This window comes from Lactuca sativa, chromosome 6 (genome assembly GCF_002870075.4).
Source record: "Lactuca sativa cultivar Salinas chromosome 6, Lsat_Salinas_v11, whole genome shotgun sequence".
Lineage (NCBI taxonomy): Eukaryota > Viridiplantae > Streptophyta > Magnoliopsida > Asterales > Asteraceae > Lactuca > Lactuca sativa.
In genome coordinates, this window is record NC_056628.2 from 58,060,656 (window position 1) to 58,086,998 (window position 26,343).

Sequence of the window (26,343 nt, forward strand, 5' to 3'; positions counted from 1 at the left end):
ATTTATTTAATAAATAAATAAATTAACGAATGAATTGAATCCCTAAAATAAATAATTATATAGCAAGGTGATGGTCTCGAGGAGTTAACTGTCATAATTTTAGAAGGCGGGGATTAAAGTGTAAAATTTGGACTTAAATTGTAAGTAATATTGAAGACAGGGGCTGCTTGGTAACAATTAGGACTCAATATGAAGGGAATTATGGAAGCAAGGGATAAAATGTAAATTCCGGATTTATATTGTGAAGATTTATGGAATCAGGGGTTAAAAAGGTAAATCTTGGGTCTGTTTTGAAAGAAAATGGGGAAAGAGGGACTGTTTGTGTAAACATGGGAGGAAGTTTGGATGATGCGGGATATATAAACCCGCTACACGCTGAAACCCTAAACCTAAGGAGCAGCCGCTGGGTGATCTTCCAGCGGCCAACCTCGTGTCCAGCCGCCATTGTCGTCGGAGTCGGGAACCACCGGTCGAAGCGCTGCTATCTCCGTTCTGCTACCGGCGAGGGAGAGAAGTCGATGACCGTTGCCGCCACACCTCTACCTTTCTTCTTCTCCTTCTGTTCTGTCTCCGTTCGTAGTCGTTCATGGTGGTCTTCGACGCCTCAACTGCCCTTTCTCTTGATGTGACTTCGCAGCAGTCGCTCGCTGTTGCTACCGTCGTCGTTCCATGCGGTGGTTCTGCTATGTTTTCGGTGCCGCCGCCACAGCGAGGGAAGCTCTTTCGGGTGGCTTCTTTGTGTTGTATCTCATGCAGTGGGTGTATCGACTTTAAGCCGTGTGTGGGAGATATTGGCTGGAAAACGCATGAAGACCACCATGGCAGCCAACCATGGTGGCTGCCGTCATCAACACCGTTGTAGAACGGCATTCATCGCCGCCTTTCCATTCCTGCCGCCTCAAGATTGCCAATGGGGTGCGTTTTTGTGTTCAAAGTGGGTTGTGTGTGCTAGGTTTTGCTGCTATAAGACGAGAGGTGTATGTGAGTGGGTTTAATTAGCCGGAAAAGCCACCACCACCACCGTGAGGTGGTGGCTGCCACCATCTACCACCGCCGGCCACCACAAGGTGGTTGTGCGTGTGTATGTGTGTTGTATTAGTGTGTGTGTTCTTTGGGGTTTCGTATTGTACATTGTAACAAAAAAATGGAATAATGAGAAAGGAATTCGAAACCACCACAGTGAGGTGGTGGCTGCCGCCACCGGCCGCCATGTCAGGTGGCGGTGTGCTTTAATGGTGTTTGGACTCGTTTGGATGATTGGACAAGGGACCAAGAAACCCTAATGGTCCCAATGAGGCTTAATGGGCTTAATGAACCCTAATGGGCCCAATTATGCTTAATGGACCCAAAAGCCCAAACATGTGACTAATGGGTGTAATAAACCCTAATTAGCCTAAAGAAAACCCTAATGGGCTTAAGGACTTGGTTTTGGGCCTATTGGGCTAAGATGGGGTTGGAAACCCTAATTAGGGTTTAGAAAACCCTAATATTGGATTTATGGGATTGGACTTATTGGGACCCACTTTTGGGCCATTGGAATGGAATTGTGTGATTAAGCCTAATCACACCATATGACTTATTTAAAAGAATGATGGACTTAATGGATTAGGTCCTTAATGGGTTAAGTGAGAAACACTTAACCCTAATCATCATTTTATGTGAAAACCCTAATTTCACTTGGGTTTATTATTGGGCCTTCATGATTGGATTATTATTGGGCCATCCAAAGTTAAGCAATTGGACTAGAATAATTAATGGGCTTGAGGAGTTAGGCCCAATTTGGAAAATTGGGCCATAGATGGGCCATAGTCTGGGCCTTAATGATTATATGTGATGTTGGGCCTTAGAATAAATTCATGTAAGGGGTTTTGGCCCAATTTGGAAAATTGGGCCATATGTTGGGCTTTGAGCCATAGTTGGACTTTTAGACCTTTAGATTGGGCTTTGGGCTTGAATAAGCCAAGATAGGGGTAATGTGGTAATTACCCAAAGCATGTACTCATGGTTATGAAGTGGAACCCAATTATTAATTGGGTAATGTTTTGATATTGACAGACCGAGAATCTGTCATCCAGCAGCTGGGGTTGAGTCTGCGGGACGTCAGCAGTGTGGGGTTGAGTCTTCGGGACTTCAGCAGTGCGAGGTGAGTTACCTTCCAGTAGGAGTGGGTCTACGGCCACAATGCCGACCCACTAATAAGATTTATTTGTTAGATGATTGTCTTTGTGATAATTATCTGGTGTGTTGTTATCTGATATGCTTTATGTGCTAGGATGCTATGACATATGTGTTAGTAGTGGTAGGGCTGATATAGCCCATAGTTACCGGTTGAAAGATACTGAAGGGGTAGATAGTACCCGTGCATGCCTAGCACTATGATCATAAATGTTATTATGTGATAGTGGTAGGGGGTGAAATAGTCCCCGATTACCGGTTGAAAGATACCAAAGGCAGTTACCGGTTGAAAGATACTGAAGGGATAGACAGAACCCATGTATGATATGCTATTAAGTGACCAGTATGGTTATGATATGCCATTATGTGATTCCGTATGTTTATGTTATGTTATCATGGAGCCAATATGTTATTATGTGATAGTGGTAGGGGGTGAAATAGTCCCCGATTACCGGTTGAAAGATACCGATGACGGTTACCGGTTGAAAGACACCGATGACAGATACCGGTTGAAAGATACCGATGACAAATACCGGTTGAAAGATACCGAAGGGGTATACAGAACCCATGCAATGCTTATCTATTTGTTTATGATATGTTGGTATGTGATCATTATGTTATGATGTTAGTATGTGATCAGTATGTTATGATGTTAGTATGTGATCAGTATGTTTATGATATATTGTTATGTGATGGTGGTAGGGGTGAAATAGTCCCCGGTTACCGGTTGAAAGATACCGATGACAGATACCGGTTGAAAGATACCAATGGTACTATGTGGTATGTGGTATGATGGGGGAACTCACTAAGGTTCGTGCTTACGGTTTATAGTTTTGGTTTCAGGTGCTTTGTTTTCAAAGGAAAGGAGCCGGTTCGATCGCAGCGCATCACACTATGTTTTCCGCACATGAGATCGTTGGGATTACACTCTGATACGCTTTTATGATAAAATGCTTTGATTATTGTCACTTGGGTTTTATGTAATAACCTAATTAAAAACGAAATTTTTAGCCTTGAATTTTGGGATGTTACATATATATATATATATATATATATATATATATATATATATATATATATATATATATATATATATAGAGAGAGAGAGAGAGTTAGGTTCAATTGTTTCTAGCATCTATTGTGTGCATATATGATTGATTTTGGACCAATCATTTTAGTTATTTTAAGAAAGTAATTAATGCATATTAAATGCTGAAAGTTTAATTAATACTCATAATATCTTCAACATGTAATATGCATTAATTATTTTCTTAAAATAATTAAAATGATTGGTACAGAATTAATCTTACATGCACAAATAGATAGTTAGAACATAATAACCTAACTCTCTCTCTCTCTCTCTCTCTCTCTCTCTCTCTCTCTATATATATATATATATATATATATATATATATATATATATATATATATATATATATATATATATATATAGTCCCGAAATATATAACATATGTGTGGCATGCATGCGTTGAGCGAAGTCACTCGCAACTTCTTCTTTTTGAAGTGTTCCATCACATGGTTAACTTCTTTGACGGGTCATTCTTTGTATGGTGAGATTTTCATTGGTGGGATCAAGGGACGGATGAAAAATATGAACCGTTATCTAACATATGTGTGGCATGCATAAGTCAAAGAAAGTCACTGTCAACTTCTTCTCTTTGAAGTGTTCCATCACATGGTTAACTTTTCTGAAGGGGTTCATTCTTTGTATATATATTATATGGTGAGATTTTCATTTGTGGGATGAAGTTTCACAGATGAAACTTGAGCCCTTATTTGCTATTTAAACTCTTAATTTCATATATTGCATTCGACCAAAGATATATTAGTTTTTAAGTCTTTGGCAAGAGAAATCCAAGATTTGCATCTCATAAAACCATCTCCTTTCCTGTGAAGGAACATAATCATGAGTTTTCGCCACCAATTCTCCCCACCTTGTGATTATGATCAACGACAATTGGAATGGGCCTATGCATTAAAAGCGAAGTTGGACGATCAAGAAAGGTACAGTTCACCTATGCCATTGATTGGGATGTATATCGCAGTAGCATCTCTATTCTGCATCCTTGCAATGGCGGCTGATCTATTACACGGTATGAAGAACAGAAAGCTATGGTTTCCGTGTAAATATTTCACTGTGAATGCTGCTTCTCTCACTGTGATAGCTGTTGCAATAAAGCTACCCATGGATCTAACTAATCTAATGCCAGGCTATGTTGACCAGGCTGCAAAGCTTGGAAGCCTAGGCTTTATGTGCACCATGATGGTTAATTTATTGCCTTCTCTTGCATCCATGGACAACAAGGAGCTTGTCACAAACATGATGGCTTTAGGTGTTCTTGTACTGACCTTGGTTGGGAATGTCTGCATTCAAATAAACACCGGAGTTCTATCATATCATGAAAGTAGCGATCCCTACTATTTTCACCTTCATTATAAAGAAATCTCCCCATCTTTCTCACGTTTAGAAGGCAATGGTTTGATAGCAACTATTTATGCGGGTATGCTACTCATGTTGCTGATAATATTTGCATGTTCATCTATAGCCATTCTAAAGTCAAAGCAAATTCTGGAATCGAAATACCATGAAGCTCATGAAAAAGCTATAAAAGATCATCAAGAGCTTCAGCAACAAGGACAATTAACTGTTGAGAAGCTAAAGAAGCATGTGAGCAACTACTGGATCATGGCAAGAACCGGAAGCCCCCAATTCATGACAGCTTGTTCTGCTACAACCGCTGCTTCTGGGGTAATATGTGCTTTTAGCACCATCTTACATATTGTTATTATGGTTTCCAATATTAGATCTCTAACAGATTATAAGTCGGATTATAAGTGGTCGATGTCAGTGATTTTCATTATACAGTTTATTGGAGTCATTGTGGGTACAATTGCCCCACTTTCTAGATGTTTTGCAGTTTTAAGCTTTAAGTTGTCGGTAAAATGGATTTGGAACAATATCAAGGTCTTTAAAGTAGAAAGCTACTGGACTCAAAAGTTGTATGATTGGAAACTGAGTAGCACACCATTCCCATATTTACAAATTCTTGTTCTCAACATTTGTATAGGATTTCAGAAGACAGTGGTAGTAGCATGTAAAATGATAGATTTGATTCCAATTTTCTCTGTGATATGTGTCTTGTATTGTTTCCAATTTTGGAAGCGGTTAAAGGCCATGTTTAAGGCGTCGAGCGTTGTGTTGGTACAAAATCCTGAGCAATTACAAGAAGGAAATGAAAATCTTAGTTGCTACGTTTTACAACTTCAAGAGGATATAGAGTTTGCTGAGAGAACATTGAAAGGCATTTTAAAATCTGTGAACCTTTTGATCCAAAAGGCTGAAAAACAACAACCTAACAATCTTATGAAGCTTCTTGCGGAATCTAGAGGCTTTGAAGGGGTTGGAAAGTTTGAAAGCCATCGTGTCCCTCCTTTAGTTTCAGAAGAATATGTTCACACAATAGATGTCAATCGACATTTGAACCTAGCTCTCTCTCTCTCTCTCTCTATATATATATATATATATATATATATATATATATATATATATATATAATATGGGTGTTTGTTTATTTTGGCCATATTTAATAGAATTTTAAAAACTAATGAAAAACAAAACAAAAAAGTTAAAGCAATCAATAACATGAATTTTCAATTTTGTGTTCAAAAGTCTATCTTCGGTCCACTCTCAAAGTCCAGGTCCACTCAATAGTGAATAGATGTGCCCTTATATTTATATTGATAAAATCCAACAACTTTTGTTGCAAAGTTATCACTAAACATTATAATTATTGATCAAAGAATTTGATACATAAATCGATGGAAATAAACTTCGATTTTTTTAATTAAATCCATTAAAAACGTATCATAAATATTTTCTCGAGAAATTGACGATACTGTATTAAATAATGTTTTATAAAATTTGGCAAAAAAAATATAAGAATACATTATGATTTTTTTCATATTTATTTAAACAACTTCGACGACTATTATTGTAATAAATCTTAATTTATTTATAAATTTGTCAAAAATATCATGTTTGTAACGTCGAAAGGTTTTTTTTTTTTTTTTTTAAGTTTTGTAATTTTTTTTTTCAAATTGTTTATAATTAGTAAAGTTAGAAAATTTATAAATTAGAAAAAAAAATTAAAGATATATATGTTTTTTTAGGTTAGAAGATTTATAAAGATGTTAGAAGACTCTGGTCTACATCTGCGTTAACAAAAGACGCGCAAACATTTTTAGGTTTGCAGTCTTCAAAAAAACAAAGAGTCCGCGTGTGATCTGCACGACACAGACAAAAAAGACTGCACAAATCTGTGACAAATAAAAAACGCTACCTTACTTTCCTTGCAATTATAAAGAATAATTCATAATTTTTATTATAGTAAAAATGAATTTCAAATGGGCCCTTTCTCCTGATAACACGGCTTTTAAAAGCCTTTTCCCGCAATAATTTGGAAGTTTCATGAAGCTTTTTTTTTTTTTTTCCACAGGATTCAGAAAAGCAACACAAATTCTCCACTTTGCATCTCCTTACACCCCATGTGACATATCGCATACCACCACTTCCTCTCCCTTGAACTAACATAATCATGAGTTACAACTCTGACGATTATCTGAAACTTGTGGACAGTGTTGCGTCGTGGAACAATAATACAGCACAATACCTGGCTCACTTGTGGATTTCATCATACCAAGGGGATCAGCAAAACAGGTACAGCAAACCTATGCCATGGATTGGGATGTATATCGCATTAGCATCTCTGTTTTGTATCATTGCAATGGTGGCTGATTTATTACATGGTTTCCGGAGGAAAACGCTATGGTTTCCGTGTAAATACTTCACTCTGAACTCTGCTTCTCTCACTGTGATAGCTGTTGCAATAAAGCTGCCCATGGATCTATCTACTCTAATGCCAAGTTACATGGACCAGGCTACAAAGCTTGGAAGCTTGGGCTTTATGTGCACCATGATGAGTAATTTATTGCCTTCTCTAGCAACCATGGATAGCAAGGAACTTATCCCAAACGTCATATCTTTGGCTGTTCTCGTGATTACCTTGGTTGTGAATATTTGCATTCAACTAAACACCGGAGCTCTCTTCTATCATGTAGTAGATGATGGTGCGGGGTTTGACCTTCATGGTTATGTGAAAAGTTTACCATCCTACGTACCTGATAGACACAACAGATTTACAGCAGCCATTTATGTGGGTATGTTACTCATGTTGCTCACAATATATGTATGTTCAGCTCTAGCAATTCTGAAGTCCAAACAGATTCTAGAATCAAAATACCAAGCCACTCATGATAAAGCTATAAACGATCAATATTTGCAACAAGAAGGAGAATTAACTGTTGAGATGCTAAAGCAGCATGTGAGATATTACTGGATCATGGCAGGAACTGGAAGCTCCCAATTCATGGTAACTTGCTCTGTTACAACCTCTGCTTCAGCGGTAATATGTGCTTCAAGCGTTGTCTTACACATTCTTCTTTTACTTTTTTATGTTGAAAATCTATGGGACTATAAGTCGGATTATAAGTGGTCAATGCCAGTGATTCTCATAATACAGTTTTTTGGAATCATAGTGGGTACAATTTCCCCACTTTCTAGATGTTTTTCAGCCTTTATCTTTAAGGTGTCCATGAAACGGTTTCAGAACCATATCAAGATCACTAAAGTAGAAAGCTACTGGACTGAGAAGCTATATGATTGGAAACAGAGTAGCATACCATTCCCATCTAGTAGCCGCAATTGCAAGATTGTCATGGTTAACCTCAAAATCATAATTCTCAATATTTGTATAGGATTTCAGATGACAGTCGTGGTAGCATGCAAGATCATAGCAGTGGTTACATTTTTCGTTGTGATATGTGTCTTTTATTGTATCCGTTGTTGGAAGTGGTTAAAAGCCATGTTTTGCACCGTGCCGAGAGAAAAGCCTGAGAGGCATCTTAGCGGGTATGTTTTGCAACTGCAAGACGACATCGAGTTTGCTAACAGAACATTGAAAGGCATGTTAAAATCTGTGAATCACTTAATCCAAAAGGCAGAAAAACGGCAACCCAAAAATCTTATGAAGCTTCTAGCAGAATCCAGAGGTTTTGATGGAGTTGAAAAGTTTGACAGCCATCGTGTTCAACCTTTACTTTCGGAAGAATATCTGAATTGTTGGAGTTTGTCATTGGTAACTCTCACATCCATCGCCATGTCTCTTCCGAACATCCAAAAGAACAAAGTCGATTGGTTGGTGAGTGGTGTGAGTGAAGGTCTTGTATATGTCAGACTTGTGGAAGAATGCCTGAATGCTACTGATAATCATGTAAGCATTCAAAAGGCGGCTAAAACTTTGTGGGTAGAAGTTGAAGTCTACCACAAGTGGTTAGGACACAAGCTACCAAAACATAAGCCTAAAGTGAATACACCGGGATATATTCTTCAATGGTTAAGGGATACAGCTAAGAACAAGGCCAATGAGGTGGAAAGCCAAGATGATAATTCCATATACAAGTTTATTTGTGCCAATTCAATGTATCGTATCACCGAAACAATCCTGCTCTCATACCACGAGAACATTGACGAGATTAGCCAAGAGGAACTATTTGCAGAGTTATCATCAATGATCGCTGATATATTCGCTGCTTGTCTCACCAACTTACCTCAAGTCATTGCAATGAAATGCCATCAAAATGCCATAGAAAAAAGGGAGGCGAGTGTCCAAGCTGCAGCCCAACTTCTTGGCGAGACTACACAGATAATCAACAGCCTTCAAGTTCGTGAACTTCCAAGATTGAATCCAGACGAGTTAGCGTTTATTGACAAGTGGCGTGCTTACTTACACTACAAGAAAAATCATGAATAGCTACGGAAAATTTTTACGGAATCAAAATCCGTAGCAATTTTAGTACGGAATATGCTACGAAATGGCTTGTCGTAGCTATAATGCTACCTAAACGGTTACAAAATTGCATTCCATAGCTAAATCCTAAATAGCTACATAAAGTTTCTACGGAATTAAGATCCGTCGCTATTCTACTATGAAATATGCTACAAAATGGTTGGTCGTAGCTAATTTGCTACGAAAATTGCTACGGAATTGCATTTCGTAGCTAAATCATGAATATTTGTTACGAAATTGAAACTCGTAGCTATTTTACTATAAAATATGCTACATAATTTTTGGTTGTAACTAGTTCGTTATGGAACTTATTATAGAATTCATATTCGTAGCTACCTGGCTAGAAAATTCGCTACAGAATCAAAATTTGTAGCTAGTTAGCTACAAAATTGAAATCCGTAGTTATTTTGCTATGAAAATTTGCTACACAATAAAATTTTGTAGTTAATCTACCATGAAATTTGTGACAAAAAGATTAATCGTAGTTATGTGTCAATACGACCGGTTTCGGAATTTGCAAAATAACTATGAAATCAAAATCTGTGGCTATTTCTCTACGAATTATTCCGTAGTTAAATAGCTACCTAATATATTTCCCGTAGCAAAATATATAAAATTATTTTAAATGGAAACTAGTAAAAATCTTAAAATAAAAGAAGAAAATGATATCTTTAAATTATGATTTTCTCTTAATTACCTAAATAAAAACTATATATATTACGTTTCATTATTTACTTTTACTTAAGCTACTTTTCCCCAAATCATCACATTAACCCCATTCCGTGTTCCTTCGTTTTCTCTGTTTGACTTCGGTGGAAGCAACATAATTTTCCCCAAATCATATCATACGTATCACATTTTCACATTTGGAAGCAGCATAAGGCGATCACGCATGAAAGGAGTATCTATGACCTCGGTGGCGAAGTTGATCCGAACATCTCAGACATCGGCAGTGTAATTAGGGATCTTAAAGGAAACGGCGACATGTGATTGTGTAGTGAGGTTGTTGATCTCAAATGAGAAACGGTTCAATCAAATGGCGGAAGGAAGGGACGTCCGTGAGATCCAGTCTAGCAACCGTTCAATTCTCACCTCCCTCAACCTAAAATCGTACTCTCTCTCTCTCTCTCTCACACACACACACACACTTCAATTGTAGTCCAATAAGCCAATTGACTTAGGATTTTACATCGGATTGGTGTTAAAGTTGTTAAACAATCGATTTTTTATTCAAAGCACATTGAATAAGAATTGAATTCTGCATACTTAGTTGTCGTTATAACGATATAATTTGTAATTTCTTCGGCGATGTTCTAGTATAATTTGTTTGATAAATCTTGTTCAAGAGTTGAATCCGAGAAACAGAACAGAGTATGTAACATGATTTTTGTTTTTTAGGTTTCTAAAGAGGTGATGACATATGTAACTCAAGAAGTGAAGGATCTGTATCATCTTCTAGAAAATAAAATTTCTGCATTTGGATTTGGCATCAATAGTACAATCTCTGGAAAAATATCTTCAACATCTTCTGTACCAGAAGTGCCGCTTTCTCAGTACATTCCTGCTTTGGAAAAAGTAGCAACCTTAAGACTCCTACAACAGGTATGATTAATTTCTTGTTTGACAAATAAATAGGTTGAAGCCTGCCTAATAATTTGAATTTCCATATCAGGTGTCCTAAGTGTACCAAACAATGAAAGTTGAGACTTTATCAAAAATGGTTCCTTTCTTTGACTTCTCAGCTGTAGAGAGGATCTATGTTGATTTTGTCCGGCATAATTTCATTGCTATGAAAGTTGACCACATGAAGGTGCAATTATACTTGGTGACCTGATGAGTCTAATTTGCATAATTTTGTTGATTCTCTCTCTTTTTTTTTTAATTTATTTATACTTATATTGTCTACTTTTGTTTTTCCCAAGGGTTTTGAATCCGACACACTGCAAGGGTAAGTAAAGTAAAAGAAAAGAAGAAAGATTGGTCCTTTTTTCATGCAGATGATTGTTGGTTGTTTATGTTGTGACATTCTAGGAGAAGGTGACAAAGAAATCCTTGATGGAGTTGGCAATACAGGAGCAAGTTAGAGAGAGGCAAGAAATGGAAAAGAAGATGCAAAAACTAATCAAGACCATGGATCATTTTGAAAGAGCCAAAAGGGAAGAGGCTGCACCTCTTATTGAAGCTTCTTTCCAAAGATGTTTGGCACTTTGGCTGAAGAGAAACTCCGCCATGAACACGAACAACAGGTAATCTACTTACTTTGTAAAATAAAAAAAAGATGTAAATGCCCAAGTTTACTTGCTATTTTTTTTTGCATGCAGCTTGAGGTTGAACTGAGCAGAGAGTGTCATGAAGGAGATCTGAAGGAGAAGTATAGACTTGCTCGTGTTATGGAACATAAGGTCTGTATTGTATTTTTTATTGTAATTTGTATGTAATATCTTGTCATATTTTCTTATAAAATACTCATGTATGTGCATAGATGGAACTTGAGGAAAAAGTTGTGAGCAGACAAAAGGCAGAGTATGATAGAATGAGAGCTGAGAGAGAGAGGAAAGACTTGGCCAAATCCTCAAGGCACAAAAAGAGGAAAGGGACCTAAAAAGGAAAATGTTGTTTTATTTGAAGACTGAAAAAGAAAGGCTCAACAAGCTTCGTGAGGAAGAAGAAGCCCGCAAACGTGAAGGTTACTTTTTCTTTTTGTAAATTATATTTTTTAATTTTGGCTCGTCCCTTCCTTTTCAAGTAAAATGACCAAAATTGGAAACATTCTAATTAACTTAACTTAGGGGCCCAAAAGAGCCCTTTTACTTTGGACAAGGACCATACTTGTTACAAGAACCTCAAATAAGGACCAAATTTGCTTTTTGGGCCTAAAATTGCAAAAATATTTAATACTAAACAAATAAACATTACAAAAACCTCAAATACGTTAAAAAGAGCGCCATTAAAGACTGAAATTGCAATAAAATTGTTTTTGGGACCAAAATTGCATAAAAATATCATTTAGGTCTAAAAATTTAGTTTATGTAAAGCTGAAAAAAATAAATATCTATTTTTGTTTATCGACACACTTGGTTTGTTTGGGATTACAGAGGCTGAAAGGCGCAAGAAAGAGGAGGCTAAACGGAAGGCGAAGTTGGATGAAATAGCTGAAAGGCAGAGGAAAAGAGAACAAGAACTTGAAGAAAGAGAGAGGCTTAGGAAGGAGTGCAACACCGCTTGATGGACCAACCAGACCGTCTGAGCTTATCTTAATTGAAAATTTAAATGAAAAATTATTAATTTCCATACAAGGTAGATGATTTTATTAACATATATAAATATTTTATTATGAGAATTATAAATAATATACTTGAACTAACGGTTGTACTTGAAAGAATAGCAAAGATGATGGTTTAGACAACAATTTGATTGGTCAATTTGGTGTTGGATTTTATTATGCCTTCCAGGTTGCTTACTGATAACATTATGTATTAGATAACATTTTATGTTTAATTTGTAGCATTTTGATGTATTGGATATTATTATAGTTTCTATAGAAATACTACTTTTGGTTTTATATTAATTGTTTATTTATAAATTGATATAAATAGTTGAATTCAATAACCGAATTTTATAAAATAATGGTACTAAACAATTGCTACGGAATTTGCAATAGAAAAACTGCTACGGAATTGGCTACAAAATAATTTCTATGAAATTAGCTATGAAATAATTGCTACAGAATTAACTACGGGACAATTGCTATGGAATTAGCGATGGAAAAATTGCTACAGAATTTGCAACAGAAAAATTACTACGAAAATTGCTACGGAAAAATTGTTACGGAATTGGCTATGGAAAATCGCTACGATATTAGCTACGGAAAAATAGCTATGGGATATGCTACGAAAACATTGTTATGGAATTCGTTACAGAAAACTTGCTACAGAATTTGCTATGGAAAAATGCTACGGAATTTGCTATGGAACTCAAATTGCAACAGATAGATGTCGTAAAAAATATCATAACAAAATTGCTACGGAATTATAATTTCATAGCTAAACAGTTTGCTACAAGAAATAAAACTACGGAGTCTAATTGAAAATTTACGTAGCAAATTCTGTAGTTATTTGAATTTAGCTACGGAATTTCATGTTTTTGCTATGGAATTTTTCCGTAGCTAAATTGAAATTTTCTTGTAGTGTTAAGCGACCCCTTTCCTTAATAAACACTACTTTAATTTGAGTACCCAAGTTTGTTTTATAAAGATTTGTTATAATTTCTTTTCTTTTCGCAAAAGATTATGTAATTTTCCTTTAATGCTTGTTGTGTTAAGACTTGAATATGAACAGAGAAGTTGTGGCCAATATGTTATTCACCGGCAACACCCTCCACCTAAAAAAAGTATTCTGAATTGAGTGGCCATGCACCTTCACCAAGTCTGTATCATTAGCATTCAGAAAGCACGTTGAGTTTGTGTTTATAATTAATTTCCATGTTGAGTTTGGAATGGCCCACAATGTTATCTCATTTTCCATAGTTGTGTCTTGATAACCGTAACACCCTTAAATTGGAAATTAGAATCCTATCAAAATTTCGGCATGAGAGACTTGACCTAAGTTGCACGGAAACGGATACGGCAATGGGAAACGGATACGGAACGGAAACGGGAAACGACAAAACTCAAAAATTCAAGATACGGATACGGCATAGATACGGCAATATAAAAATATGAAAAAACATATATATATATATATATATATATATATATATATATATATATATATATATATATATATATATATATATATATATATATATATATATATATAAGAAATTCCAAAATATGTTCTTAAGAAGCCATATGATAATAATCGATTTCTGAATTGGTGGGTGCCTGAGTGGTGAATTTTTTCTTGTTCAGTTCTTGATCGTCGACAGGTATTGATGCAAAGCAGTAAACGAGTAAACCTGGCTGTAAACGATGTCGATTATAATTAAATTGGAAGCCGCAATCGGTGATAGTTGTAGGGTAATCTCGATTACCATAGCCCATTATTAGTCCATTAGCCTCTTTGGACTTAAATAAAAGCCCATGCAAAATAAAAAAAATTAGGAAACTTTGTGGAAACTTGCCCAAAACGTTTCTGGATATGCTGATACGTCCAGGAAACGTTTATTAGCCGTTTCCCTAAAGTATCTGTTTCCCCCAAGTTTCTGATACGGGTACGCCAGCCTAGCTGCCGTTTCCATGCATCATAGGACTTGACAATAAACTGACTAGAAATGAAAACTCCCAATTCGAAACCATAAACTCCCTAAATGAACATGAAATCAAGATGGTTTAGTGAGGGATCAAGATTTTGAATAATTGGTGGATGTTAGAACTTTAGAAGTATGATGGGGATTAGATCCGGTTCTAGGGTTAGAACCGTTGCCTGTGTTCGAGAACACATAATCTTCCAGATTAGTCGACGCCCTTCCCAAGTCAAGTGTATAACAGGTCGGTAGCGAATTTCCTGTGACCAATTTTTATTTAATTTTAATGATTTCATCTGCCTTTTCGAGGTCCTTCCATAACTCCTCCCAATTAATTTTACACAACGTTGTAAGTTCTTGAAGTTGAATCTCAGGTATTCTTCGTGAAAGGGTGTCTGGCGCCTTATTTTCTTTTCATGGTCGGTAGATAATGTCAAACATGTATCCCATATTGAACGTACAACACCTCAAAACATTAGAAGACCTGGTCCACTTCTATTATTTTATGTTTTTCTTTATTCTCTGTTTAGTTATTTCCTTAGTCAAAACTGTTTAGAAGTTATTTTCAGTTTCCTAGCTTGTTGATTCCTTGTAGTGTCTATAAGGCGTGTGATAATTTCCTTTTGTATTAAAAGTCTTCAGAGAATAATACACATCAGTTGTGTGTAACCAAAACTTCCTCTGTATTTTGCTTTGCCTAATTTGCTGTGTGCAAGTGTGTGTGTGTGTGTGTCTAATAGGCCCAAGGTTAACAATCTGGTATCAGAGCTTCCGGTTCATGGCGGAATTACAGGTGGCCGGTGGTGTGAAGAAACTTAATCATCACAATTACAACACATAGTCTACTTGTATAATGTCCTACATGCAAGGTCAAGATCTATGGGAAATTGTGAAGGGATCAGAGACGAAACAACCTGAGGCTGAAGACAACAATGGTGTTCTACGTAAGTGGAAGATCAAGGCATGCAAAGCTCTATTTGTGCTGAAGACAACAGTAGAAGAAGAAGTTTGATATGAGCATAATTGGTTAATTATTTAGCACATATTTTTAATCATATTTAATTAATTATGTGAACAATATGGACAAAAGGTACTTAAAATGTTTTGAATTTTGTTTTTAGTTCAGAATACATGCTTGGAAGTAAAAGGGAGCAAAGGGAAGCAGTTAAAGACCAAAGAATGAAAATAAGGGAAAAAAGATCATCTACTGGGCGAGTACACGTGAATGTTCCAGAAGATAGCTACGATTCCTGATCCAAGACGGATAACTATACACCTACTCGGCGAGTAAGACATATATACTCGCCGAGTACAATCTGTTTTAAGATATCTATAAAAATCAAATCTTTATCTAAGGGGAAGGGACGACTGGCGATTTTTGAAGGTGAAGCTGCGACTAAGAGCTCCAGAAGACGCCAAGGAACCCTAAGTTTCAATCTTTTGAAGAATTCAAGCAACGAGGTTAATCCTACCACTTAGATTTAGGAATTGAATATGTTTGATTTAGCAAAACTTGTTTTTATGTTTGTTTCTACTGCAACTATGAACTAAACTCGTTTTGTTTCTGTTTGGGGAATACCAAGGAACTCCTATGGTTTAATTATTAGTTTTGTTTGATTGTTTATTGGTGATTTATTAAATCAAGTTTGTTAAAGAACCTTATGCATTAATCACTATTATTTTCTGTTAATTGGAAGACAATTAGGTTGCATGAACATCTCTTAGTTGTTTACCTCATATGTCTATGTGAACACTAAACCATATGCTTAGAAGTAATGATTATGAAACTAAGATTAATAAGACAATAAGAAGATTAATGTGTGAGCTTGTTTGAGAAACCATCAAACAAGAGGTAAATTGAATTAATAACTTAATTTACCTCTACAAATCTTATTTAATCCAAATCATTAATCTAGAGAATTAATTAGTTTAAACACTTGATCACTGCTTAAATTAGTTAATTGTCTAAGGGTTAGGAGTAATGAACATGAACCTAACTATTATAATTGGTAACCAATAGCAATTAATCTAACATAAATACAAATAACCATAGGAGTGAATTGGTTGAACCAAAATAGAAACATTTTTATCAAATTTGGTGAATTAGTTGTTGCTTTAGCTATTTAGTTGATTTAGTGTGCCTAAGTTTCTAGTCTTGCAAAACTAGAATAAAAACCTTTTACTTTCATTAATTGTTTTAGTTAAAATTGGTTGTTAGTTTAATTATCCGTTCCCTGAGTTCGACATCTTACTTACTAAACTATACCACTAAAAGACAGGTTCACTGCCTTTGTGTGTTAAATATATTAATAAAAGTAGGGATAAAACAAGTGCATTTTACACACATCAAGTTTTTGGCGCCGTTGCCAGGGAACGGTTCTAAATAATTAATCTAATTCCTAATTTTTTCGATCCTTTTTGTGAGTTTACTTGCAAAAAGTTACTTTATTACAGTTTAGTAGTCAGTAATTAGGTTTTAGTATATGTTTTAGCTTTAATAGTAAGTTTCTAATTTTTTCAAAAATACACTGGTACTCGCCGAGTGTAGTCGCACCTACTCGGCGAGTAGCAGCGTAATCAGCAGTTAAAATTTCGAATTTTTAGTTCAATTTTTTTGTTCTTTTTACGCCTTTATTCTATTTATTTAAGGACTTTCATGACCAGAGGATCAAACACCCCGCTGGTACCCCCATTTGAAGATCCCGAAACCGCATTGAAAAGAAACAAGGGAAAGGACGTGGAGAGATCAAGTACACCAAAGAAATCACCCTTGTCCAATTTGAAGACTGTTTTTGGGAAAAAGAAGAGCAGCAAATCAGGAGCATCCAGCGCTTCTTTAGTAATCAACGAACCGGCTAAGGAGGATATCGAGTACGAGACGGAAGAAGAAGAAGACCCGACATACGAGCACGAAACCGAATCCGAGGAAGAGTTAGCTGTCACAATGGCTAACATTGATGAAATCCCCATGGGAGAATGGAAGAAGAGGATGCGAGATGACACTGGCCCGAGACTTGTGCAACCCGCAATTCCCGCGACTGCTACCTTCGAGCTAAAGGGTCATATCCTAGCTTTACTTAAGGAAATACATTTTTATGGAAAAGACCATGAAGATGCCTACAAACATTTGGATGAAGTCAATGATGTAGCTGATTACTTCAATGTTCCAAATGTACCCCGCGAGACTCAGCTACTTCGTATGCTTCCAGTGACATTCAAGGGTGCTGCAAAAGACTGGCTCAAGTCACTCCCCCCCGGATCAGTCACTACGTGGGCCAAGATGAAGGAAGAATTCATTGATCACTTTTGCCCACCTTCTAAGATAGCCAAATTGAAGAAGGCCATTGCAAACTTTGAACAACAAGCTGGAGAGTCTCTCTATGAAGCTTGGGAAAGGTACAAGAGCTTGCTAAGAAACTGCCCACACCATGACCTCAACAGCCAGCAAGAAGTATCCATCTTCTATGATGGAGTCAACGTCACAACCAGGCAGTTACTAGACTCGCAAGGCCCGCTCACAAAGAAGCCACCCCCGGTGATCAAAGAATTGATTGAAGAATTCTCTAAACACTCTAGAGAATACCACAACCCTAGACATGATGTCACTAGGGGAGCTGCCTATGCAGCTACCGAAGACTTATCCGCGGTCATGGCTATGCTAAAAACAAGGGATAGGAGGATGGATAAGATGGATCAAACAATCCATGCTATTCGGGTAGGTTGTGAAAACTGCAATGGGACTCACCTCACTAGAGACTGTGATTTAGATGAAAATGGCAACAAGAAAGCGCAAGTATGTTACTCAAGTGGAGACCGATATGATGAAGACTGGCGCAAACAAAAGAAAGATTGGCTCCCTTATGAAGAGTACAAGAAAGCCAAGGAGGAAAGGTTTAGGCAAAAAGGGAGATGGTTCTATCAAAAGGAGGAGCCGGTGCAAGAAAGGAAGCCAAGCTTGGAAGAAATGCTCACAAAATTTGTAGCTGCTTCAGAAAAAAGACACAGTGACCATGATGCTGCAATTCAAGAAACAAGGACCATGCTAAGGAACCAGCAAGCATCTATTCACAATATAGAGACACAGCTTGGGCAACTTGCTCAACAAATCAACCAAAGATCACCGGGCGAACTTCCTAGCAAAACTGAAAATAACCCATGAGGTGCACAAATAAACATTATCACAACGAGAAGTGGGAAGATAATCACTCCCCTGGCACCTATTCCGACTGAGTCATCCAAGAAATCACAGAAGGAAGAGGCAGAAAAACCAGCAGAAAACAAAAATTTACACTCTGACAGTTCTACTCGCCAAGTAGGACCGACGGACTCGGCGAGTACACCATCAAAAACCTGTGAGCAAGTTCCTGAAAAGCTTTACCAGCCTCCAATGCCATACCCAGCCCGAGCCAAGAAAGAGAAGCAGGAAGAGGAGTATCAGAAGTTTCTAGACCACATCAAGACTCTTCAAATCAACATACCCTTCATAGAAGCTGTCATGCAAATGCCCAAGTATGCAAAGTTCCTTAAGGAACTTCTCACTAATAGAAGAAAGATGGAAGAAGTGAAGAAGGTAGTGCTTAATGAGAACTGCTCCACTGCGATGCTGAATAAGCTACCAAAGAAGAAGGGCGATCCGGGGAGCTTAACTTTACCTTGCCAATTTGGCAACTTGGCTGCTATTCATGCCTTAGCTGATTCTGGAGCAAGTGTGAACCTTATGCCATACTCATTCTTTAAGAAGCTGGACCTCCCGGAGCCAAGGCCAATTCGCATGGCAATACATTTAGCAAACAAGACAATCACCTTTCCAAGAGGCATATGCGAAGACTTACTAGTGAAAGTGGATAAATTTGTCTTTCCTGCCGACTTTATCATTCTAGACATGGAGGCGGATCCACAAGTACCAATCATCCTTGGAAGGCCCTTCCTCAACACAGCCAGCGCTATAGTAGACATGAGAGACTCAAAGCTCACCCTGCGGGTCGGGGACGATTCAGTGACATTCGGGGTGGACCAAGCTATGAAGTATTCTAGAAGCAGTGACGATGCGACATTCTCAATAGATATGCTTGACGAACTATTGGAGGAAGGCATACCTGAAGATTCCAGCAAGTTTACAGCTTTAGATGAAGCATTTGATCCAGAATAAGATTTAATAGAAATTGAAAGACTGTTGGAAGAAGCAGAGTACGAAGAGCTAATGAAGCAATTTGACATTCCTACTCGCCGAGTAGGACCGATCTACTCGCCGAGTACATCTGAAGAAAAGTCAGAATTCGTGAATGCAGCCGCCAATTCGCCGAGTACCTTACCTGCACTCGGCGAGTCCGTCACTCAGAACCCCCGAACAGAGCTCAAAACGTTACCAGACCATTTGGAGTATGCTTTTCTGGAAGAAGGCAATCAAAAGCCAGTGATCATATCCTCTGATTTGTCCAAGTCTGAAAAGGAGGAGCTCATACAAGTGTTGAAGAAGCGGAAACGGGCCATAGCATGGAGCATCACCGACATCAAAGGAATAAGCCCATCCTATTGCTCTCACAAGATCAATCTAGAAGAAGGAACAAAGCCGGTGGTACAACACTAAAGAAGGTTGAACCCAAACATGCAAGAAGTAGTCAAGAAGGAAGTGGTCAAACTTTTAGATGCAGGAATCATTTACTCCATTTCCGATAGCCCATGGGTGAGTCCAGTCCAAGTAGTGCCCAAGAAAGGAGGGATGACAGTCATCACCAACGAAAAGAACGAGCTAATCCCGACACGAACGGTAACCGGTTGGAGAGTGTGCATCGATTATCGAAAGTTAAACGATGCCACTCGAAAAGACCATTTCCCCCTACCTTTTATTGACCAAATGTTAGAAAGACTATCGGTCCATAGCTATTATTGCTTTCTAGATGGATTTTCGGGTTATTTTCAAATACCCATAGACCCAATGGACCAAGAAAAGACCACATTCACATGTCCAAGTGGGACTTTTGCCTATAGACGCATGCCTTTTGGGCTATGCAATGCACCTGCGACTTTTCAAAGGTGTATGACAGCTATATTCCACGATATGGTGGAAAAATTCATGGAAGTTTTCATGGATGACTTTTCCGTTTTCGGATCTTCTTTCCACGACTGTCTCACAAATCTTGACTCAATGCTTGCTAGGTGTGAGAAAACCGACTTGGTCCTCAATTGGGAAAAATGTCACTTCATGGTCAAAGAGGGAATAGTTTTGGGCCACAAGATTTCCAAAAAGGGAATTGAAGTGGATAAGGCAAAGATAGACACTATTGCCAAATTACCCCCACCAACTAATGTGAAGGGCGTCAGGAGTTTTCTAGGACACGCAGGTTTTTACCGGCGTTTTATAAAAGATTTTTCCAAAATAACTAGGCCTCTAACACAATTATTACTTAAAGATGCACAATTTAGTTTTAACAAAGAGTGTTTAGAGGCATTTGAATTTTTAAAGGAAAAATTAACCAATGCCCCGATCATTATTGCACCAAATTGGAACTTACCCTTTGAGATCATGTGTGATGCTAGTGACTATGCACTAGGAGCCGTCCTTGGTCAAAGGGTTGATAAGCACTTTCAACCCATATATTATGCTAGCAAGACTTTAAACCCAGCCCAAGAGAATTACACCACCACTGAAAAGGAATTACTAGCTGTGGTGTATGCCTTTGACAAATTCCGCCCTTATTTGGTTTTATCTAAAACTACTGTCTTTACTGACCACTCGGCTATCAAGTATTTGTTTTCCAAACAGGATGCCAAGCCAAGACTAATCCGATGGGTGCTACTTCTTCAAGAATTTGACATAGAGATACGAGACAAGAAGGGAATGGAGAATGTGGCAGCCGACCACTTGTCAAGGCTTGAGAACCCGCAATTTCAAGAAGATAAAGTTGGAGACGACTTCCCGGACGAGTACATCATGGTGACAGTGGGAGAAGAGCCATGGTTCGCGGATATAGCTAATTATTTAGCCACAAATTACATTCCGAAAGACTTTAGCAGCCAACAAAAGAAGAATTTTTTTGCTGAAATAAAATATTACTTTTGGGACGAGCCATACCTCTTCCGAAGCTGTGCAGATGGAATTATAAGAAGATGCGTATTCGGGAAGGAAAGCCGGAGAAAACTAGAGCATTGCCATAGCAGGCCCACGGGAGGACATCATGGAGCACACTACACCGCAAAGAAGATCTTTGACATTGGGTTTTATTGGCCTACAATCTTTAAAGATGCAACCCAATTTGTCAAAGAATGTGATGCCTGTCAAAGAGTGGGAAACATTTCATCTCGAAATGAAATGCCACAACATAGTATCCAAGTGTGCGAGGTGTTTGATGTGTGGGGAATCGACTTCATGGGACCTTTTCCCATGTCCAAAGGGAACAAGTACATACTAGTAGCGGTCGATTATGTATCAAAATGGGTGGAGGCACAAGCGTTACCAACAAATGACGGACGGGTAGTGGTGCGATTTTTGAAGAAGCTATTTTCACGCTTTGGCGTTCCGAAGGCATTAATCAGTGACCGAGGCACACGTTTTGCCAATGATCAATTGGAAAAGGTGCTAAAGAAATATGGGGTTACCCATAAATTCTTCACATCATACCATCCACAAACTAGTGGACAAACCGAGGTGACAAATCGAGCCTTGAAGCGAATTTTAGAAAAATCGGTGGGAAGCAACCGCAAGGAATGGTCGGATAAGCTAGATGATGCATTATGAGATTTTCGTACAGCTTTCAAAACACCTATTGGTACTACACCATATAGGTTAGTTTATGGAAAACAATGCCATTTACCGGTCGAGCTTAAGCATAAGGCGTATTGGGCCTTAAAGAGGTGCAACTTTGACATGGAAGAACTAAAAAGCAACCGGTTGATGTAAATGAATGCCCTTGAAGAGCTAAGGAATGATGCATACTCTAGTTCTTGGCTTTATAAAGAGAAGACCAAGAAATGGCATGATAAAAGGATTAAAGATAAAGAAATCCATGAAGGCCAAAAAGTGTTGCTTTTCAATTCACAATTAAAGCTTTTCTCGGGCAAACTCAAATCAAGGTGGGATGGTCCTTTTCTGGTGAAGACGGTGTTTCCACATGGGGCTATAGAGTTGCTATCAAGAGACGGCACACCCTTCAAAGTCAATGGTCATAGAGTAAAAAAATATGAAGAAGGAGTCCCCCGGAATGAAGGATTGGAAGAGTTGCTGCTGGAAGGGATTGCAACTACGTAGAAGGGGAGGAGTCCAGCTAATGACTCCATAAAAATAAGCGCTTCTCGGGAGGCAACCCGAGTCTCAAGTTTGCATTTTTTTTTCTTTTCTTTATTTTCATTTTTCTTTCTTTTCTTCAATTTTTTTTATTTACTTTTATGCCCATAAATGCTTGAGGACAAGCCATGCTTAGAGTGTGGGGTGGATGGTTTAAAAACTTGAATTCATGCACTAATTTTTCTAAATATACAAAAATTTTCAATCTGTGACAATTACTCGGCGAGTAGATCCGTGTACTCGCCGAGTAGATGCCTGTTTCATATAAGATCAGGTTTAAAACCATTTCTACTCGGCGAGTATACCCATTATACTGGGCGAGTAGCCAGGTTAAAACGGGTGAAACATAAATCTGTAAAAAAAGTTCTTTTTCACCATTTCATCCCATTACTCGCCGTGCAGCCTCTCTTTCACTCTCAAGTTGCTTCGAAATTTTGTTCAATTTTCTACTCAATTCTCCCTATTCAAGCACAAAGGTAACATCTTTAACCTTTAAATTCATGAAAGGTTTGATTTTTATCATAAGATTTGTCCAATTTTTGACAGATTTTGGGTTTGGGGGTTTTTCTCAAACTTTAGGGTTTTGATTTAGTCACAAATTAGATAATGTTAGGAGTATTTTCTTCAAAATCTATGGTTAGAAAAGTAATTACAACAAAACCCTATGAAAAATTTGGACTTTTGGATAGTTTACATATATGCGGTTCTCGATCTGTCATGGTGTTCATACTACTCGCCGAGTAGAGTCCCGTACTCGGCGAGTAGGTAACAGTCAGGCCCGATTTTGTTTGTTCTTAATTACAGGGTGCTGTTTGTTTCTGTGTTCTTGATGTCTTTATACAGGTAGTATGGCAAGAAGAGGTCAATCATCACGAGGAGGAAGCCATGGTGATATGCCTTAGCTATCTTTTCATCAAATTACTTCCAAATCTTCAAAAACAAGAGCTCTAAACAGACTGGAATCACTCAGGCAGAAGGAAATTCACCTTCCAAATGCAGTGGATTGGGGGTGGATGGGAAATGTTGGGTTGGAAGAAGAACTTACCCCGTACTTGGTAAAGGATTGCAATTTGGGATATGCCAACATCACTTGTGATGGGTGGTTGCAGTTATTTAAGATCCAAGAACCGGTTTACGTGGAGTTGTGCTGGGAATTCTTTGCTACCATCTCATTTCGAGGTGGTAGTGAGTTCTATAATCCTAACACAATCTCTTTCTCATTGGGCGGGGAGCTGCGACAATGCAGCATGGTGGAGTTCTCGTGGAGGTTGGGTGTTTATGACCAAGACATGGTGATGACGGATTATTTTGAAGCTTTCTTGGAGAATTGTCACAAAGAACTTCCCGAGGAGGTGGTGGCATCTACATGGTGGAATACAATTGCAAATCGAGTCTACATTCCTTCCACCGCGCAAGAAGGTCACATTAGATCTCCGATCCACCGACTCATTCACCGGTTTGTGGCTAGCACAATAAACACGCGGAAGGATGGGGACAAAGTCCCTACCCTTGACATCTTCTACTTGTGGAGCATCATTACTCCGGACATTTTTTGCAACCTTCCTTACTGCATTGCAAAATTCCTTGCTGAGGGGGCGGTAAAAGAGAAGATAAATTCGAAGATAAATGGAGGCATGTTTATTACCCGACTGGCCAAGTCATTTGGGATCTTCGATTTGCCACAAGCCCAAGCACTAACGATTAGCCACCCTCCACCCTTCAACACTGCGCTTTATAGGAGGGCACGGATAGTTGAAAAATATGGTGACTCCTTCATTATTCCACATGAAGATGAGCCAGCGATTCCGGAGGAGCCGGGAAGGAGGGTTAGACAACGTAGCGAACGGGTACGAGAAGACCCACCGGTTATTCCGGTGGAGGGAGATAATGATGGGTGGAATCAAATAGAGTACCGCCGCTACTTGGATGACATTGGACAAGGGGTAAACTACACTAATCAATCTTTCGAATACCTCTTTCAACAAATGCAAATTGCCCCAAGGCCCGGTCCCGGATACCCGTATATCATGAATTGGGAAGAGCGGATGAGAAGAAGAGATGGAGAAGGAGGAAGTGGAGCAGGAGCAGCTGGAATGGATGATGAAGATTGAAGCATTGTTCTCTTTCATTTTTGTTTTTTTTTATTTCTTATGATGTTTTGTTCAAGACAATCGTTAAACCTTTTGGATTTTTATGGTGGTTGGATTACTATTGTCACTGTTAGTTGTTTATTTTTCAGGGATTGAAGATAGGGATACATACTAACTAGTGAGGGTAAAAAGGGAAATTAGGAGACTTTCAAGAAAAGTGAAGTGCTGTTCTTAGAATTGAGTCCGTGCGAGTTGAGAGTGATGGAGTGTACTATTACTGGATGAATTAGAAGAGAGGGTCAGATGCATGTCCAAACTAGAGTCGAATGGAGCTATAAGTATTCATTTTTTTTTGAATCTGACAGATCTACTCGCCGAGTGCACAAAACCTACTCGGCGAGTACCCGAGTTATTGCTCGACATTATTCTGAAAGGAGATATACTCGCTGAGTCCGCGATAATACTCGCCGAGTATGCTGCTAATTTTCGAATTCCATAATTGCTTTTGGCACTTTCACTGCAACATTTACATACTCTTTGAGAGGGGTTGCTGCTGGAGACTTTCTAACGATCTTGTTCCATGGAATTTTCGAGCTGTTGACCACACGAGACACATGACACCCGTGCTATGGATAAGCTGTTCCCATGGCTAAAGTCAATTGAAGAAGGAGCTGAAGAAGGGAGTGTCAACCTATCGACTGCTACCCCAGGGGAGTTTGTTCTAATTCTCTCCATATTTGCATTTTTTTAAGTATGCAATGAGGGCATTGCATAAAATAAGTGTGGGGTAGGGGGCTAGTCACATTTTTTAAAAAATTTTAGAATTTTACTTTAGGCTAATTTTTAGAAGAATTTGTTGCATACCAAAAATATGACTTAGGGATTTAATTTAGAAAATTTTGGTAAAAAAAAGAAAATTAGGATTCCATGTTTAGAATTATGTTGATAATTGCATGAAGACCCAAATGTTTAGTTGAGCCTATACACGTTCTAATGCATTTGTGGCCTCCCTTATTTTAGTGAAATCATGGAACAAAAACATAACCTCGCTTGGTTTGAGGGATGCAATATGTTTAGCAGCCTAAACCTGAAATGTATGCAGGAAAATTGTAACTTTAGCCAATAAGGGTTGAAGTTGAGCGCCCCTGCTTAAGCATGTAGGGATTGAAAGAGAAAAAATGAATGATGATGAAAATACATGTGAAAAAAAAAAAGAAGAGAAAAAGAAAGAGATACCAAAGAAATTAAAAAGAAAAAAAGAAGTGAATTCAAAGAGATCAAAGATCAAATATTAAGAAATAAAGAGTTCCAAAAGTTTAGTATGGTATCATAAATCATTTAGAGTATGTATGCTTGGGTTGCTCAAACAAAAATACCTTGAGGCTAGGAGGTTTTCTGGGGATGGATTCGGAGGGTTGCATAAAATGAGCATTGTTCGGAAAAAGTGGGCGAGTGTTTATGAAGATTGTGAGTATTTAAAATATGGGGGGGTACATTAGGAAAAATTTTAGACACAAATGCATGCGTTGCGGTTTTGGCGTAATGGCTGGGTTGGATTGGAGTTTTCGTATGTGGTTCTATCATGATAAAATTCAGTTTTGCTTGGGGGCAAGAAAAAGTCAAGTGT

General features: G+C 38.1%; 3 protein-coding genes and 1 non-coding gene across 6 annotated transcripts; 3 read left to right on the top strand and 1 right to left on the bottom strand.

Annotated features, from left to right (window-relative positions):
• The first annotated feature begins 4,102 nt into the window (after window positions 1-4,102).
• LOC111896624 (uncharacterized) lies at window positions 4,103-6,779 on the top strand. Its single transcript, XM_042896090.1, has 2 exons — window positions 4,103-5,647; window positions 6,693-6,779. The coding sequence occupies exons 1-2, from the start codon at window positions 4,103-4,105 to the stop codon at window positions 6,777-6,779; spliced, it is 1,632 nt and encodes a 543-aa protein (XP_042752024.1).
• On the top strand, window positions 4,815-12,663 carry LOC111896630 (uncharacterized). 3 transcript variants are annotated; one of them, XM_052764634.1, is made up of 9 exons: window positions 4,815-4,945; window positions 6,693-10,211; window positions 10,500-10,703; window positions 10,774-10,911; window positions 11,024-11,049; window positions 11,133-11,347; window positions 11,423-11,503; window positions 11,584-11,787; window positions 12,197-12,663. In XM_052764634.1, exon 2 carries the CDS (start codon window positions 6,792-6,794, stop codon window positions 9,063-9,065), a length of 2,274 nt encoding a protein of 757 aa, XP_052620594.1. In that variant the 5' UTR covers window positions 4,815-4,945; window positions 6,693-6,791; the 3' UTR covers window positions 9,066-10,211; window positions 10,500-10,703; window positions 10,774-10,911; window positions 11,024-11,049; window positions 11,133-11,347; window positions 11,423-11,503; window positions 11,584-11,787; window positions 12,197-12,663. The 3 variants fall into 3 exon arrangements, with proteins under 3 accessions (XP_052620594.1, XP_052620593.1, XP_052620595.1); XM_052764633.1 differs by having other exon boundaries at window positions 11,024-11,347; XM_052764635.1 differs by lacking the exon at window positions 11,024-11,049.
• Window positions 12,664-17,673: 5,010 nt separating this feature from the next.
• LOC111896662 (small nucleolar RNA R71) lies at window positions 17,674-17,780 on the bottom strand. The gene has a single exon (XR_002851994.1). It is a non-coding gene; the product is annotated as a small nucleolar RNA R71 (small nucleolar RNA).
• A 1,117-nt stretch (window positions 17,781-18,897) lies between these two features.
• On the top strand, window positions 18,898-19,494 carry LOC111896622 (uncharacterized). Its single transcript, XM_023892599.1, has one exon. The coding sequence runs from the start codon at window positions 18,898-18,900 to the stop codon at window positions 19,492-19,494; it is 597 nt and encodes a 198-aa protein (XP_023748367.1).
• Window positions 19,495-26,343: the final 6,849 nt, after the last annotated feature.